We start from the raw sequence: 16,357 nt of genomic DNA on the forward strand, positions 1-16,357 counted from the left end.
ATGATTATTAATTTTTTTTTTCTTTTTTCTTTGTGTGTGCTAAAAAGATAAACTAGAAGTACATTAAAATTCTGCATGGCATGAGAAGGAGGCGGGGGGATGGCTGCTTAATTGCCCAAAACCCAGGTTTTGAGCTCAGATATTCTGTGGGAGGGCCTCTGGAGCCTGCAGAAGGTGGTCCAGCCTGCTGCCAGGGATGAGGCCAAGAGGGTCTTCTCCTGCCTGGTCCCGGTGCCTCAGCACCCATGCCTGAGGGGCTGCACATTCCCACTGAAATGCCCACCTTGTTGGGGTCATCACCAGGGACCCCCCAGTCCCAGATGGAGAATCAGACCTTCTGCAGCTTTGTTAGAGACCTCTGTACCTTCAGGGCACCATCTAGAAAACAGGGCCATGCCTCTCCCCAAAAGGCACCTAAGCGCAGCTGTTATGTGTGGTGTTAACTGGGGTGTTATAGGAGGAGAGCTCACAGATGAGGAGTTAGTGGGCAGGCTGTGCTCAGAGGGTTTGGAGAGAAGTCCTGGGGCAAGAAAAGATGTCCCCACATGGATCTGCATTTCGCATCATGCTCTCATCTTGTGCCTTGGCACCTGGGGCTCTGCACAGGCCATCACAAACCCAGAAAGTTCGTATGAGATTTGGATCTGGTGTTTTGCACAGTGCTACCTCCTCTCCTGCGGCAAAAGCAGCAAGAGAGAGAAAGCAAGAGCAGCCTCCTGAACTGAAAATTGGAGCTGAAATCTCCAACGCACACATGGTGAGGTGGAAAGCTGGAAATTGACAAAGGCAATATCCCCACGCTGCATGCAAGTTCTCCCTGCCTCCTGGCCTCACACGCTCATCCCTGCCTCCTCTCTGCCCAAAGTGACCACTCTGAGGCTCAGCCTTGCCATGTGCCAGGGTCCCACATCCCATATGCTGGCCGTCAGCTCACACACAGAGGGACAGTCAGCAGCATGGTGGGGAGCAGGGAAGTTCCTGACTTATGGGAATGGGGCCTCTCACTGGCTGCGTCCACTGCAGAATCCCCATTTCTTGGTTTTTGTCATGAGTGGTGAAATTAAATTTTACCTACCAGCAGCATTCAAGGAGCAACAAAGAGTCACCTGCGCATGGTGCTTGCTCTATTTCAGGGCACAATGGGCTTCGTCACAGTGAAGAATCCCTGGGACAATCCAATTATTAATATTCATTCCCTTTTTCTCCATCTCATTTTCAAGCTCATTCGTACAGAAAAGGTCAGACACATACTACCCCCCAGCAGTACATTATCAGCCACCCCGAGGGCCTTTTCTGCCATGTCAAAAAGCGAATCATCAGGAGCACAGGAGGGTTGGTGCCCCAGAGGCTCAGCTACAGACTCTGGTGGCTTTCACCTTTAGGTCACTGGTCTGAATCTAGGTCAGGCTGGCACTGGCTGCAAGCTGCAGTCCGAAAGCCTGGCAGTGGTTTCTGTGGAATAACAGCTCCATATAAACCCAAAGGACAAGTGCCTACACTGTGCTTTGGCTCCTTTTAAAGAGTAACAATGCAACCAGATTTAACTTTTTGGCAGGGTCTGGGCACTTCCCCTCCTCCTGTCTCTCTAATGGATGCCTCCAGTGCTTCCAGCTGGACATTAGGATGACTTTAAAAAAACAAGGTGGAAAAGCTGAAGGAAAAACTGAGGCATGAGAAGGATGGTTCAGTAATCCAGGTACTAGTGGAGAGTCTATAAAGATACAGATGCTAATCTCTGCTGTCTCACAGACTTGCATGGCAAAAAAAAACAGGCTTTCTGTGCCTCAGTTTTCATAAACTGGGATAATCTCATCTCACCAGGTCATTTTGAAGATTAATACATTAAAGATTGTGAGCTAGGTTCTCTGCAGTGATGGTACCAGAAGCCCTAAAAATGCCTTGGACAGATAAAAACTTGGCAGTAGGATATGGGATCTTTTTTCAGTGGTGACTTTGAATACAGTCTGATTAAATCTCAAAAAGCACAGAGATGAAAATAGGCAAAATGTAGCTCTCACCCATATACAGGCACCTGTAAACTTGGGAAGAACAATTGAACGTCATGACTTGGGCCAAGCTGAAATCATAGAACCAAGACCCACAATCTCCCAGTTTGACACTGGGTCCCCATCAGACCAAATTTTTGCAGCATGATCCTGTCTCTAGTCACTGGGTCGGTGAAGACTAACATCTCCTGTCACTCAACACCCAAACAAATTTGGTCAGCTTGCTCTTACTGACTCTCCATCTCCCCCTCCCAGCTTGCTGGGATCTCACAAGGAACAGCCTCATTCTTCCTAGGGACTCTAGCTAATTTTTTTCCTATGCAGATGGCAACCACTTTCTGAAAATATATACATGACAAGAAGAAACGTTTAGTAGAAGAAGCAGGTGCCTGGAAAATGGGTTCCCATTTGTCCTTCCCTCCCCCTCTCCAAAACCCAATCATTTCCCTGTTAATAAGCTTGCTGACTATAATGTGGCACTAACCTTTCACAATTGATGCCAGTGACATTTTGACAGTTCTACATATGGGCTTGCCGAAAGCAGAAGGAATATAAATTTGCAATTTGGTAAAAAGCTGGGTGAGCAGCCAAAGCAGCTTGGGGGAAGGAGGAGAAAACCGCCAACCAGCCAAACAAAAGCCCACTGCACAGATGTTATGCACAGCAAAAAGGAAAAGCACATCCACAGCTGGATGTACCCCAGCAAATATGCGCTCAGAAAGAAAGCCTTAGGCACCCATTAAGCCCAGTCTAGCCTGAGATGCCTCCCAACAGATTCTCCTCACGTGGCAAATTTAGGGAAAGTCTTTCCTAGCAGAAGGGAAATGGGACACAGCATTCAATCTGTGCAAACTATCTGGTTAACATCAGATGTCACAGGACTCGGCAGTTGCTCTAACAAGGAATCTTCAATATTTCCGCCAATGTGATCAGCCATAGGGAAACAACTGTTTTCTAACACTGTTTCGTGGAGTGTCTTTGAATTTAGTTTTCAAGGTATCTCTGCACAAAACATCACTGACAGTTCACAGATTGGCTCAGCTACTTGGCGCATGTAACACACAGCATACAAGTTCCCCAAATTACATCTATATTGGATCCCATAGTATTTGGCTAAAAACTAACTTCAAGAAAGAGGTCAAATCATCATGTAACAAGAAGAAGATAAGAAAAATGTTGCACTTTTAGCAGTTTGTTCAGGTGGTTAATTAATCCCCACTATCAGAAAGACAGTCCTGTTCTTTCATTTGGATGTGTCTGGTTTCTGCTTCCATGCACGGTTATTGCTATGTAGTGAGGTAAGTCGTGCTGTGATCACTCCCTTTCTTTCTGCTCCCCATTTTAGCAACACTGAAATAACTTTTTTTTTTTTTTTTTTCTGAAATCAGAGGACTGTGGCTTTTACCATGGTTTACTGATTCCTTGGTGGAAAATGTGAACATGTAGTCACTGCATATGCATATGTAAATAACCATGTGTAGTTATCACAGAATCACAGAATGGTCGGGGCTGGAAGGGATCATCTAGTCCAACGCCCTTGCTAAAGCATGTTCCTAGAGCAGGTTGCACAGGATTGTGTCCAGATAGTTTTTGAGTATCTCCAGGGAAGGAGACTCCACAGCCTCCCTGGGCAGCCTGTTCCAGTGCTCTGCCACCCTCAGGGTAAAGAAGTTTTTCCTCATGTTCAGGCGGAACTTCCTGTGCTCCAGTTTGTGCCCGTTGCCCCCTGTCCTGTCACTGGGCACCACTGAGGGGAGCCTGGCCCCATCCTCTTCACACCCACCCTTTAGATATTTATAAGCGTTGATAAGGTCCCCTCTCAGTCTTCTCTTCTCCAGGCTGAACAGACCTAGAGGGATGCTCCAGTCCCCTAATCATCTTTGTGGCCCTCTGCTGGACTCTTTCCAGTAGTTCCCAGTCTCTCTTGAACTGGGGAGCCACAAATGTGGCCTCACCAGGGCAGAGTAGAGGGGCCATTGTACATGGCTAACCAGTGATGCAAAATTACTGTTTAAATATAATGGTTTATTTGAATTTTCTTTATGACAATGTAGGTCCTCTGGGCAGACCAAGCAGAGAGGCAGCACAAGGGTCTAGATAAGCGTACCCCAGCTTGCAACTGAGGGCAATGGGGACACGCTTTTCCTATCTCCAGAAATAGAGACAAATGTGAAGGTCAAAAGAGCTATAACAAACTACAAAACACTCCCTAATCAAGGGTAGTGGGAGCCACTGGTCAACAGCTGCTGATGGAGGTGGGCTGACACTGAAAGCATAACTTCAGAAAGCTGGATCTTTGCACAGGCTGGGAACAGTAAGCCTGATGAAAAAGTCAGATTTACTATTTTTGAGACATTTTCCCTAAAGTGTTTTTATGCTGAAGAAATAATAGTATTGTAGCTGCTGGATCAGTGTATTAACCACACTCATGGGGAGTGTGAAGCGTAAGACCTTTCTGAAGTAGTGTCACTTGATAAGCAGGGGACTGTGGCCAAGGCTGGACGGTGCGTGGGCGTTTCATTTGATTGCAGGATACAGATGACTGCTACCAGCATGACATTTGTAAGGGGTTATGCTTGATGGGATTGGAAGGATGATGGGGGTCAAAAGTGCAGGGTGTCCAGCAGTCATGACAGAGAGCACACTCGTCATGGCATGCTTGATCTGAAGGCACTCACCTGTCAGACTTTAGGAGACAGCAAGAAGTTGCTTCCAAAGCCAGCGTACCATATTTAGCTCTGACCACTTCTGGCAACACATTGCTTCCTCTAAAATAACTGGTAGGATCCAATTTGGCATGTGAGACTACCTGGTCTCATCAGACAAACAGAGTGGGATGTAGTCATTATTTGGCCACGGCTCTGTAAGCAGGTAGGGTTTCCACAAACGGCACAAGACAGAGCGAGCTCCAGCCTTGTTCTAGCAATGCTGGTGACACAGAATAGACCGTAGATATTAATCCAAAGCTTTCTCCTCAGGTCAGCTTGTACCCAGTTTTGCAGAGGGCCTCCCTGGCCCAGCACCCAGTTCCCACCTCCCAGAGGGCCTCATTTGTTCTCTCACTTCCTGAGCTACTAACGAGCTGTGCTGCTCTTGGAGATTTTTCAGGAAAGACTTATCCTTGCACAGGCTCTCCTGATGGCAGCCACAGTGGAAGCACCGGTTAGCAGCAGATTTTTCTACGGCAAGTGTTAGCACTCCTGCTGCTGAAACCATTACAAAAGCCTATGCCAAACCGGTGCAACTGTGGGAGATTTTCTGAGAAATGACCAGACGTTAGTGGAAGTTGGCCAGTTTAAACAGCCAAAGTTGGCCAATTTAAACAGCCTCCGCGCACTGACTGGCAGGGTAGGAGGATGAAAAATCTTGCAGCTGTATGTGGTCTCATAGACCTGTTACCTTTTCACAGAAAGCACCCCTCAATCTTTGTTAAGAGGAACAGCGAGTGCTGCTAATGCAGCAGAATCCTGCAGGCAGCACTCTGCCTATAGTTCCAGGGTCCAACAGAGTGGTGTGAGACCATGAGATGTGGCTGGAGGTCTCTGAAGGGACTGATACTTGCATGGTAAACAGGACAGAAGGGCCCCAATTCCTGAGGATACCACTATACGTTCTACAAGATTACCTAAGATCACTTAAAACCAACCAACAACTCCCTCAACACCACCAACACACGCCGGTGACTTTCCTTCATACCATGTATTTTTCAGCTGCCATCCCCAATGGTGGATTATTGTCACTGCCATATACCCACCAACCCAGAAACTGAAGTCCCTGTGCATAGAGTCTCTGAAGTCTGCAGGCTGCACAGCAACGTGAGGACAAAGAGTGCTATTTGACTTTACCCCACCTACCTCATCAATCAGCAAGGACCAGAGCTGATTATGTGTTTGAAGACACGCAAAAAGAGAGATGGGGAAAGAGGTGACAGTTAATAAATGTTTTGCAACCCGAATGTGACATTAATATATGTATGCAGCGTGTTCACAACATTAGGTATTTGTGCACAACCTGAATAAATACCGTGCTTGACAGCAGTTTCACAAAACCACTCAATAATCTAGAAGAACTTGCTGTGAAACACTCTGTAGTTTTACTGAGAAAAAAGAAATATCCCTATACTTCGTCATATCCTTGACTTAGCAGAAATCAAGAGCAACTCCAGTAGCTCCATATAAAGTTTAATTAATCACAAGTACACTGAAATGACCAGATAGCTAAGTGATCAAAACCTGCTCCATGAAACACGTGCTCAAGTTCTGTGCACCAGAAGAGAGTTTTAGTAAGTTTCCAAGCCTAGAAACAGCAATATAGGATGCATGGCGTTGTAACATCTCTACCCAAGGGACTCCTCTTTGTGGAAGGCGCAGCTATCCTGTTTCTTTCCCTAGGTGATGGTCCAGTGGCTGCACTCAGGAGTCAGAAAGTTCACCACACTACATGGCTTTCTTTATGTGTTCACCTTAAAGGCTGAGTCTGTGATACTGAGGTAGATCACAGATGTTTTTAACACAAGTTGGATGCTGACTGCCAAACTACCTTGACGTTTTCCTCGCACTGCCCAGGTGCTGTGGTGCTGCATGTGGACACATGGACATACATGCTGTAGGTGGTCCACTCCCTCTTGCACAGTACCGGAGCAGCCTTGAGGCTGCTCTCATTGTTGCAGGGCTCAGCCATGGCCCCAGGATGGTAGCATGCAAGGCAGGACTGGCTGCGGCCAAATTCTCCATTTGGCCAGATGTACCGTCTCCTACCCCTCAAGACAAAAACTTTAAAAGCTAGAGGAAGAAAAGGTCCTATGTCAAATCTTCACGATCAACTCAGAAACAGTCTGGTTGGTGGTGGTGGTGAGCAGGAAGATGCCCACCAGGGCTGACTCCCTGCCCTTGGGAGCTGCTTTCAGCCAGGGTGACAGCCCCAGCCCCACGAGTGCTGTGGCCTTGCCACATCACAGCCAGGCCTAGGCCTGGCCAGGGACACCCCAAATCTCAATCCAGACCCTGCCCCTGAGCCAGCTTCCTGGTGGCCCATCAGACTTGCCTGACCACTGCAGGGCTCCCTGGATGCTGTCCTCTCTGAGGGGCAGCCAGCCCCCAAGGCTCCCTGGCAGCAGAGCACTCCGAAAGTAGTGCAACAAAATGTCTGTGTAGTTATCTGTTCAATTCTGTTTTTCAACTGTTTTTGAGATGCTACAAAAGAGGAAAATTTAAGTATCACTTTAAAAATGTTGATATGCTCTATATAAAAAAAAAACCCAAAATGTCTCATATGGGCATTTTCTTGTAATAAAACTTACGACTTTTCATTTCAAACAGCATTTTAAAAAAATCCGTTTACATTAAAAAGAGAAAGGAAAAAGGATTCAAAAGGGTTAAGTAAGCCAATCAAAGCATCTCAATTCAGCCAAAATTCTCTCGGCTGCTCCAAAATAAATTGTTGTTCATTTTGCTGAAATACTTCTAAAAGCCACCTGCAGCCCTTCCACCATGCTGTTTTATTCACTTTGCCTTTCCAGCCAGAAAGCCCTTTATTTCAACAGCTCTGTCCATCATTGCAACACCTGAGCTGTGGCACAAGGGCTAATAATATCACTGGCAAGAATGAGAAGACTAAACTCATGAGCCAAGCTTTTAGAGGCAAGTAAAAATGGAAAGAATTCTCAAATATTTTGTTTCTGAGATGACATATGGTTTCATTTTTGTGCCTACCCATGAGTGATTCAATTGGTTTGGGATCTGAAATCCTTGTAGCACATTTTCTCACTTTTAAGAAGCTTTTCAGTTTGCCTGTATTGGCTGGTTTGCTCACTTCCTAATGGGTCTCTCCAGATCTGATGCAGCGTTTGAAGCTGTGATGGGTACATATGCAAAGGAGGGGGAACAAACGGAGGGAAAGGCCCACTGAGCATTGCTAACAGTCGCACGTTTCCGAAAAGCTGTGGTTAGGAGATTCCTAACGCAGTTAACCTCTTTGATCTCATCGTGCAGTATGAAATACCTAAAGGTAATGAAAAGATTGTAGGCAGGTCTGTTATGTTTGCATATCAAAACACATGCCTCAGCCCAGTACAGAGCAGGAGACAGATACAGTAATACACTTGTGATAGATGGAAAAAGCATCTTTTGATTGGGAGAGAACAGCTTTCTTCCCAGTCGTGTAGTGCTCATGTACAGGCAATAAGAAAAAAACTCCAGAAAACTCGCACTGTGTCAGGAAGTGATCCAGGGGCCAGGATTCACTTCTGCTGCACTCCACTAGGTTGCCAGCATGATTTAGCTCCCTTTTGCCCTTAGTTCTTAGCAGCAGAGCAGAAGGCAGACAGCTATGCCTCAATGATATGCCCTTTAAAAGAGCCTACCCTGCCAAATGGTCAGTCACCAAAAGATGGGGCGTTTTTTATCAGCATCCAGGATCCCATTCTCCTTTTCTTTAACTGTGGCCTGTCCACCTAGAGAACCAAGATGCATGTCCAATGCATGCAAATATCTGTATTTTAAGAAAACATACCTTTACTGCTGCCAACATGCCCCCTCCGGCTCCCTCCCCACCTTTCCTCCTCTCTGTCCCTATATCCCCATCTCTGGTGCAAATCCCCTCCTTTTCTCTACCTGCTCTTCTCTGCCTCGTAGCACTCTGGTTTTTCATCGTCGTTCGCACTTCCTCTCTTAATGCACGCCTCCCTTCCCTTTCTAACGTTCCCCTATAATTTCCTCCCATCTCCTTTCTCTCTCTTTCTGGGTTGACACATCTTAACACCCTCCCAGTGACTTTTAAGACATCTGAAAAACTGTAGTCAGATATCAGATTCCTTATTAGGTCAAAAGAAAATATTAGGGAAGTCAGAGGCCAGATGCAATGATTACGGTTCAGTGTGGACAAGAGTGACATCAGTCTTTATGGTCCCAGATGAGATTTAAATTGTTGGTAAAATGCAGCATCATTGATTTTTCACTTTCTCCCTTCCTGGAGTCTCTCCAGGGCTGAGGTAAGACAGCTTGGGTGCCTTATCTCTGCATTTCTTAACTTAATGTAGTTGCTTTTTTCTTACGCATAAACTCAGCTATGAATATCCTGGATTTCTGCTGTTTGATATTGTCCTCTATTTTTACCCATAAGTTACCGATACTCTTAACTGTAATACCGCTTGATGTTTTGCTTAGCAATTTTCTTACCGTGCTTGTTTTAATCATGTTTTTTTTTAAAAAAATATCACACATAAGCCAATGTGTTGGAAAGCCAAAGAGAATCCTACCTTCTGATATTTCTGATGGCTTGATGACCTGAAGCACCAGTTTTACATCGCCCCTCCTAATTTAACCTTTTTAGGACATGTTCACTGCATTGCTGTGGTGTCACACACCCAAAGCACGGTAGGGACCTTGGCTTTTCACCTTTGATCGATGTTTTTGTCTAGGGGCAATATGAACGAGCCCGCCACTACAGTGAGGGGTGCAGAGGATGCTCAGCTGAGCCCCAGTGTCTCTGCGCTCCAGGCTCCATCCTCCCAGCAGCCATGCCCAAGCCACAGGGCTACCATCCCCAAGCCACTGTAGGTTTCTGGGTCCTGGCGTACCCCTGCCAACCGAGACCTCTTCCGTTGGGGGAGGGGCCTCCACAGTACCACCAAGTCCCTGCAGCCCACCATCCCACTGTGTTCAATAAGCCACAGAGGAAACACAACGACTGTTTGGGCTCCTTTGTCTGAACCTCCAAGTGGCCTGAGTCTGGCACAGACCCTGATAACCACAGCATCTAGACACAGCAACCATTAATAATTTAGCATAATTACATCCTAATTTATTTACCTAGAGCCTATAAGCAAGATACAAATTAAATTTAACTATATATAAGTTTAACGTATCTCTACCATTCCATTAAGATGATTTGGCACAAGACAAAAGTAAACATAGATGTTAATGTTCTATAAAGTATGAGATTTTAAATGATTTTTAACCAAAAAAAAATCAATTATCCAGTTATTTATAAGTGCTCATAAAATTAATTTTCTAGCCACAAAATGTACTTTCTAATCATTTGGGATAGGTTTGTTCTGTTTTTCGAACAAAACAGAGATCCTGAACCCCTTTTGATCTAATCTGGCCTTACCATGGAGTCGTAATCAGCAATTGTTATTAAAAGGAGCTTTGGAATCCTCAAATCAAAGATCCATCTAAGTGCGAAGTCCTATTATGGTTTTCAGTGAACATTTTTATTAGCATGTGAAGAGCTAAATAAGGTTTAGCTCAGACTGTAGCCTGAGTGACTGAACTAAAACTCTCTTGCTGGGAGTAATAGCTGGAAATACAGCAGACCCTTAAAATGAAGCCCCTTTAATCTCAAGCTCTGCTATGGCCTATTACAAAGTCACCACATCCCCGAGACAGGGTTTGAAGCTCTGCTGGCACGTAATTAAGTAGGCATTTTCAAGCGAAGAATTCCATATGATAAAACTGAAGATGAATCCATCTGTAGAAGAGAATGTACCCTGAGTCGAGACTGGATTCACTTATTAAATGGACAGCTCAGCTTCAGGAAATGCCAGGTCAGGGTTTGCTAGCCATTAAAGTTGCCCTGTTTGCTGGCTATTTCTTAATTTTAGGCATGACTGCATAAGCAGCCAACAGCCTCCCATGTACTGTAGACTATCTGCTGCTGTTCAGCCAGCAGTCAGGTTTTCTGGCCACGGAGCTGTCACTTGTAGGGATGCTCAGAGCCCAAGGGTGGCGTCTCGTGAGCCTCACACAGGGGCAGCCACCGCCCGCAGGCAGGGCAGAGTCTGACTGCACCCGCCTGCAATTACATTTACGGGGATATTTCTCAAACCGTGGTTATGTTTGTTAGTCCCTGACATCTCCCCACAGGTGCTTTTGAAAATGCCTAAAGGATTTACTCCAGAGGATGCTCCAGAGGAGCCAGACTTCTCTCTCTAGTGCATGGCAAGTGCACTGGTACCACTGGGGTTGGTGCACTGAGAAGCCCCATCCCTGAATCTCCTCCGCCCCCTCCAGACAGGCATCGTGACAGAGGGGAACGGCTGGGCTCTCGGGTCAGAGGCTGGGTGCTGCCTCGCAGCTGCCATGCTAGCTACCATCCTGTAATTAGTGCCGTTAGCAGGTTGCTATGGAAGCTTCTTCTCCCTGGAGAAGGTGTCAGGGCACTGCTCAGAGGAGACGAGGAAATTAAGGAGGAGGAAGGAAAAATGCAGATGACTGAGGGAAAAACAACATTGCCCACCGAAACTCCCCCCAGAGCGTTATCTCCTTGGCCAGAGCAGACCACACACTTTAAAGTCAGGAGTCATTGATTGTGTGTTTTCTCTCCGGAGAAATGTTCACCTTGGCATGACTAATACAACAAGCAAACCCAGCACAGCAGAAATGTCACCCAAGTCCCTCCCACACAGGACCTGTGATTACCATAAGCAAGCACTCTTAACCTGCCTCATCTTTAATTGACAGCTAAAGAAAGTCGGGAAGGAGGAGAAGACTATGCTGAATTTTGTCAACTTCTTGACTGTCAGTAAAAATATGGCTTCTGAAAAGAAAAAAAACCACCAGGCAAGTTCAATTCCCTTTGTACTACTCATTCCCAGCTTCCATGTGCTGGAGAGAAACAGAGCAAATCCCTCACACGACCATACCTCCCGATTCAGAGGAGAGTGGAAACAAGACTGAGGGAGAGATTTAGTTCCCAGCCCACACCAACTGCTGCACCGGTGGGGAGAAGCAGCTGGAGGGAGAAGCTGGAAACGAAAAGACTTTAAATGGTTTTTGTTCCTCCAGAGTCGCAGGGGGTGAGAATCCATAGTCTAGGTAAATCTGGATGTAAAACGAGCAGGGACCCAGCTGGAATCAGTTTAGTGATATAAAGACACATAGTCTTAATTAAGGGAATTGTGATTTGCCAATGAAATCCCAGCAGGGCGTCTGTCTGCCTGATCAAAGACTCGACTTTCTGATGGAATCTTAAGTGCATGAGCCATGAAATTACTTTTTGAAAAGGGAACATGCGGCACAAAGAGGCAGAGTGAGAGGGGAGAAGGGAGGGAGGGAGGGATGGGGAGCAGAGTGGAGCTTCAAGTGATGCTACTGGGAGCTTCCACTCCCTCCCTCCAAAGATAGAGTGGAGCAGACTGGAGAAAAAATGGTGTCAAACTGCCAGCAGAGTCAGCATCTAAAATCACTACCCAGCCTGCTGAATAAAGAGACATTCCTGATTTGCTCTTCCAAATTATTTTTTAAAGTGCTTAGCAGAATTTGGGGGCAAATGGTTACTTTTCTTTCTAAGTAAACTCCTTTTTCCACTCTCACGCCCTTACTTATTTGACACGGACTAGACAAAAGCACCTGCTATTTCTGCTCTAAGCCTGATTTTCTAACAACCCCAGAGATCAAAAAAGCAAGACTTTTCTCCAAACATCTTTTTTTTGTTGTTTTGTTTACAGCAACACAACAGTTTTCCCTCCATTTTTTTTTTTTTTTGCAAAGGAATGAGAGGGAAGATTTAGATTAGGTATTAGGAAGACATTCTTTACTGTGAGGGTGGTGAGACACTGGCACAGGTTGCCCAGAGCAGCTGTGGCTGCCCCCTCCCTGGCAGTGTTCAAGGCCAGGTTGGATGGGGCTTTGGGCAACCTGGTCTAGTGGAAGGTGTCCCTGCCCATGGCAGGGGGGTTGGAACTTGATGATCTTCAAGGTCCCTTCCAACACAAACCATTTTATGATTCTGTGAATAAGAAATGCTTCAAACTATCTGCTGCAAAAGTTATCAAGCTTTTCAGCGTACAATGGAAGAGTTTTGGATCAAATCCCAAAGTAGGCAAATTCTGCATGTTCTGGAATTCTAATACTGTGGGGCTCTAAACCACTGGAAGCTCTGTAAATCAAGACATAAAGCTGACAGAAGAGACACAATCTATTAGCTTCATTTATCATGTCTGTACCCATGAACATTCCCACAGCACTCAATAAACTTCCCAAATCCCATCTCCTCACATAGCAGACTCAGCACAAAGCTACACAGGATTAACCCAGGACAGCCTCAGCTCTGTTTCTGAAGGTCTGGTGAGGCATCCAGAGGACATCACATTTCCAAACATCTTACACAGGTCTTCTCTTCTCTGACATTTAAATGTGTATCTTTTAAAAAGCTCTCTTATTGCCAGACTAAAACCCAATGTAGTGAAATGTAGTGATTACAGAAACTACTGTATCAGAAAAAGCCAACTGTCACATTGCCATGCCATCTTCCTCAAAAGTGACTAGAGCAAGTGCTTGAAAGGAAGAAATAAAACATCCATATGCACCTGCTGTGCAGGACAGGACTCCACTTAATGGAGGAATAGTCCCAAGCAAACACACTGGGCTGTTTTACTGGTCAGGCAACAGCATGGACCTAATAAATCACAATTGGTGTACTGATGCCACACCAGGATCTAAAGTAAAAGAGAAAATAAGCAATCAAGCCCTATGAATTTCTAGCTGTGTTCAAAATATCTGGAGGAAAGCAATAGATGTAGTAAAATAAAAATAATAAAATAAAGATTAAATCAGTGCAGGAAACCACTCCATTTTCAAGCATCTCCAACAGTTTGTGTAGCAGAAAGCCTAAGGGTTTCTGACAGGTGGCTGCACAGCACAGAGTGCAGCTCTGATCCGAGCCAGTGGTGTAAAGAACACAGTGCCTCCACCGCTCCCCAGTTTGCTTGGTTCTTACTAATGTTGCTAGATCTGAAAGGAAAAGAAATCTCAGCATCATTCACTGAGTCAGCTTTAAAGCTCTGCTTCGGGACTGTGTTACTCTTGAGAAAAGCTGCAGGTTGAACTAATAAGTAAGTGGGTCAGAGAACTCAAACATTTACCTTAATTACCCGTTTCAACATGCGGGTGTCTCCATGCCCCACTCAGTAAGTGTCAGTCACCTGATTTATTCAGTAAGGTTAGCTATGCAGCAGCTGCATACTGCCTAGTTCTTCAGCCTAGTGGAGGCTTCCCCAAATCAGAAGTGGGCCTCCTGGGCACGGGTACTTTGCTTGCAATGGTGGAAGAACTTACAAAACTTGCATTGCTGAAAGTAGTATTTTCCTCACTGCTTTTCCCCCCACAACATCTGCTATCACCAGGCCCCTTTCTGCACCGCTTCACTGCTGTGGGATGAAAGAGCCTCCTTCGCTGCAGCCACCAGCTCCCTTTCACTCAACCACCTTCTCCCTTCTCAGCCCTTTCAGATCTCAGGGAGGTAGATTTTCTCTTTTGCCTCTTTTCTCCCCCTTCCTCCTTTACTGCATGCCAGCTGTTCCTTTAAAATTGTGAAGAGCAAGTTTATATGAAAAATACAGCTAGAAGTATAAAGGAAGGTGTTTTCCAGGAGACTATAACAAAAAATGTGGGAGTTTTAAAGAGGATTAACAGCCATTTCACATATGTGGCTTCTTCAAAAGACTTCCCTTCTCACTATCAGAATAGGCTTCACAGTGAAGCAGCAATTCACAAGCTTGGGGTTTCCAAGCAGGTTCTGTGCTGTGCTTGAGGGGCTAGTTAGAAACACAAAAATACACTATTAATTTGTGTATATTGAGCCATAAGCTGCTGGCTCTGCTGTTCACCCCCAAACATGCTTGAGATCTAGAGGAAAGTATCCCAACGTAACAACTCCATACAGTTCTCATCTCAGTTGTTCTCACTTTATTTTCCAAGCCAAAGAGCAGTGGGTGGACACTCAGTGTCAGGAGAAAACCTGAGATTCAGGCTGCCTTGACAGAAAGAATTCCCTGTGCCTGGGACTTTGTGTTTTCTCAAGGTTTCTGACTCGGGAGTGCCCAGCGCCAGCTGTTGAGCCATCACACAAGCCAGGATGCTGCACATGGCTGTTTACTAACACCATGAGTGGTTAGATCCTGAGTAAAGGCAGATCAGCACCGCTCCACTGACTCAGTGGAGCGGCAATGCTTTACAGCAGTCAAGCATCAGACTCATGACACACAGCTAGACCTGTGGGCATGTGTATGTGTAGACAGCAACTGTGCACATATAGCTATTAATGCTGAAATATGAGACTGCAGACTACACAGTTTTTCAGTAGTTTTTTTGAAAGGTTTCCTTTAGGATACTCTTCTGTATTTCCCTGAAAAACCTAAGTGGCCAGAGTCTTGTAATGCTGTGCCAAGTGCCCTCCATCGCTATAGGACCAGACCAGCAGAAGCATGGTCTTCTAGTTAAGGCAAGAAATGGACACTTGGAAGGGGTGAGTCCTGCTCCTGGACTTCAGCCCTCCAGCCACAAAAGTGCACTTCCCTCCATCTACTTCTTCTTCTCTCCTTCCCTCCATCCCATAGTAAGAGACTTGTCTCCTTTTCAGATACTACAGTTACACCAGACCAAAAAAACTCCAGGAATGAGGTGCTGCTGCCCTTCACAGACCATGAGGTTTTTTTCTGCTCTCCTGGCTATGTATCTGAGTACTTCTGCTTTCACAGAAGAACTCTTGTCAGTTCAGACAGCAATTTCTCCTCTAAAGAAAAGGGGCTGCTTGTAGAGAAGATGTGATCAGTAGTCGCTCCCCGCTCACAGTTTCTAGCTCTGCTGGAGTTCATACCCGTTTTGCTCATCCATGGGGACCTCCTCTACAGCAGATTCCACCTCTCCTTCCTTATATGAGAAAGTCCTAATCCACCCTTCCCCACAAACACTCTGCTTAAAATCAGTGCTCATTGTAGTTAGTCCCCAGTTCTCAAAGGGCATTAACTGCCTTGGGCTTCACCTCTGAGCTGTTGAATACTAGTAATAACTGGTTTGCCTGGGCTTACTGCCTAAATAGCTGATAATTACAGCCCAAGAACAGCAAGGAGCATGCTGTCTTTCTGCCACAGTCGTCTGTCTATCTGGTGTGCTAAGCATCTGTCCACCTGTCTCTAGGCAATTGTTCCTATTTCTACTTGACTTTGTTCTCCTTCTCCATGTCTCTCTCTTTTTATGTATTTTGCTTTTCAATCTCTCTTTTTTGTCTTTTCCAGAGCTCTGACATCTTTGATCTCTTGTCGACAGGGAACACAGCGTACTGGCTACACGTTCAGAGAACCAAACATTTTATCACCCCCCAGAAGCAGCTCAGGATGTGACAGGTGAAACGTCAGAAACAATTACAGAAAGAGAGAAGCTTTCCAGCCCGATGGGGGAACCATCCGGTCTGCATTCTGCGCTTCACCTCCTGACTCTGTTGGAATCGGAGAGCTGAGCTGCCGCAGCACCCATCCAAAAAGACAAGTGGAAAGAGATGCAAACACGCAGGCAATATGTTGAAGGTTTGAGGGGATAAAAGGTGTGTGTCCTGCAAGGGAAACCAGCTGGATC

The 16,357-nt window shown here is 45.7% G+C and overlaps 1 protein-coding gene across 2 annotated transcripts in view; it reads right to left on the minus strand.

The window, feature by feature from the left end:
- TMEM178B (transmembrane protein 178B) overlaps positions 1 to 16,357 on the minus strand; it is a 220,020-nt gene that overhangs the window by 28,397 nt on the left and 175,266 nt on the right. Inside the window, exon 4 of one of the 2 annotated variants that reach the window (XM_086467872.1) lies at positions 8,962 to 8,968. The exons of the other annotated variant lie outside the window; for it this stretch is intronic. Coding sequence (XP_086323998.1) covers positions 8,962 to 8,968 — 7 coding nt within the window. The remainder of the gene's footprint in view (positions 1 to 8,961; positions 8,969 to 16,357) is intronic. 2 annotated transcript variants of the gene reach the window in all.

This window comes from Leptosomus discolor, chromosome 1 (assembly GCF_034619465.1).
Source record: "Leptosomus discolor isolate bLepDis1 chromosome 1, bLepDis1.hap2, whole genome shotgun sequence".
NCBI lineage: Eukaryota > Metazoa > Chordata > Aves > Leptosomiformes > Leptosomidae > Leptosomus > Leptosomus discolor.